The sequence below is a fragment of the Austrofundulus limnaeus genome, unplaced genomic scaffold (assembly GCF_001266775.1).
Source record: "Austrofundulus limnaeus strain Quisiro unplaced genomic scaffold, Austrofundulus_limnaeus-1.0 Scaffold579, whole genome shotgun sequence".
In the NCBI taxonomy this organism is placed as follows: Eukaryota; Metazoa; Chordata; class Actinopteri; order Cyprinodontiformes; family Rivulidae; genus Austrofundulus; species Austrofundulus limnaeus.
Genome location: NW_013952981.1, coordinates 197,608 through 199,242, shown reverse-complemented (window position 1 = coordinate 199,242; position 1,635 = coordinate 197,608). Strand labels below are relative to the sequence as shown.

The 1,635-nt window shown below is 43.0% G+C and overlaps 1 protein-coding gene across 1 annotated transcript in view; it reads right to left on the bottom strand.

The window, feature by feature from the left end:
* The window catches only part of LOC106530942 (1-phosphatidylinositol 4,5-bisphosphate phosphodiesterase delta-3-A), a gene marked incomplete at its 5' end in the record, with an annotated part of 43,914 nt that overhangs the window by 1,437 nt on the left and 40,842 nt on the right, over positions 1–1,635 (bottom strand). The window contains 3 exon segments of the mRNA XM_014026673.1: positions 218–367; positions 472–607; positions 980–1,158. Coding sequence (XP_013882127.1) covers positions 218–367; positions 472–607; positions 980–1,158 — 465 coding nt within the window.

Genomic DNA, 1,635 nt, shown 5'->3' with positions numbered 1-1,635 from the left:
AAATGTATTTATTTATTCAAAGGTTCATTTATCTATTTCTGCTTTTATTCCTAATTATGTCAGTTTTGGTTCTCCATACTGCAGAACATGAAGAGGTAGTTCAGTGACTGAATCAGCAGAGAAACATGTAAAACGTGTAGGGCTGCGGCCCTCGAGGACCATGATTGCCCACCCCTGAGTTAGACAGATCCAGAACATTTGGTCCACACACACACACCTGTTCGAAGACTGGCAACAGGCAGGGTGTACTGTCCCAGAAAATCATTGCTTGATGTGTAGTCATGATCCTCCACTACGAAGCGGAGGAGAGCCAGCTCAGGGACATGGACGGTGAAGTTAAAAGTGCTGTCCCATCGTGGATTGAAGCCTGAAACAAAGAAAGAACTCGGTCATCTTTAAATGGTGATGTTGTCCCATGAAGAACCACACCAACAGATTAATTAAGGCTTAAAAATGTTAAAGTGTAAATACCATTGTTGTCCACATAATGAGTTTTCTTCTTCATGTTGTCAATGGGAACTCCATAGATCTCCACCCTTACTTGAGGGTCCACAATGGAGCTGGGCTTGTCCTGTTCTGGTTTTGGCAGTTGCTGAGCTGAAATAACCTGGTTTACCAAAATTATGAAACAGATATTACACAATTACCTTTACAGGATTTATTAGACAAAAATGTGTGTTTCTGTTTAGGTTAAAAATAGAAATCTGAATGTTTGAACAGAAGTTAACAGGACTAACTCCTAAAGAAATTATTGGTTCTGTAGAACAGAAAAGAAAGAAAGATTTCAAGAACTAAAGGAGGAAGTCCAGTTTGGATCACCAGGACCTGGATGAATGAGAAACTCAGTGGATATTCTCTGAAAAAAATCAAGTGTCTTCTTCCAGCGAAGACAGGACTGAGTCACACAGTCAGAACTTTACGACCCTGTTTCTGGACTAAACAACCAAGTCAATGTGACAGTACCGCTCCCCTGTCTTACCTGAACAGTGAGCAGGATGGGTTTGTGGCCAGGACCACCTCCAACATTATCTGGGCTGAAGGTGGTGTCCGGCTGACACATGAAAGGAGGCTTCAGGACATATCCACACAAACCGTTCTGCAGGAATCTGCCTTGGTTTAAGTCCATCTGCTCCCCTGCTGTCTGGAAGTTCAGAGCAACTGGAAACAACACAACAATGCAGAGTTAACAGCACGCTTCCCCACCAAGTCTTCTCAGAGGCCCACTGAAGGAACTCTTGGAGGATGTAGGGACTACCAATCTGCTGGATTTAGATTTTTATCAATATGCAACGTTTCTGCATTAAAATTCACTAAGATGAGCTGTAGTGAATTCTTGACTCTTCCACAGACCACTTCCAAAGCTCCTGACCCAGGACTTTGGTTTATTGCTTCCAACATTCCTCACTTTCCTTTAAACCAGAGATTCTTAACCTGTGGGCCGAGAGCACCATCTTGAGGGCCTCAAAAGAACAACAGTTTTTAGCTTTGGGTGGCAGGCCGTGAGACCACAATGGGCCTCATGCAAGAACGTGTGCGTATTCTTCTCCTAAATTTCTCTTACTTTTGTTCGTACAAAGGGTTCGTACGAACATGTCACGTCAGATTCAACAAACTCTTCTATCTTCAGGAAAAGTG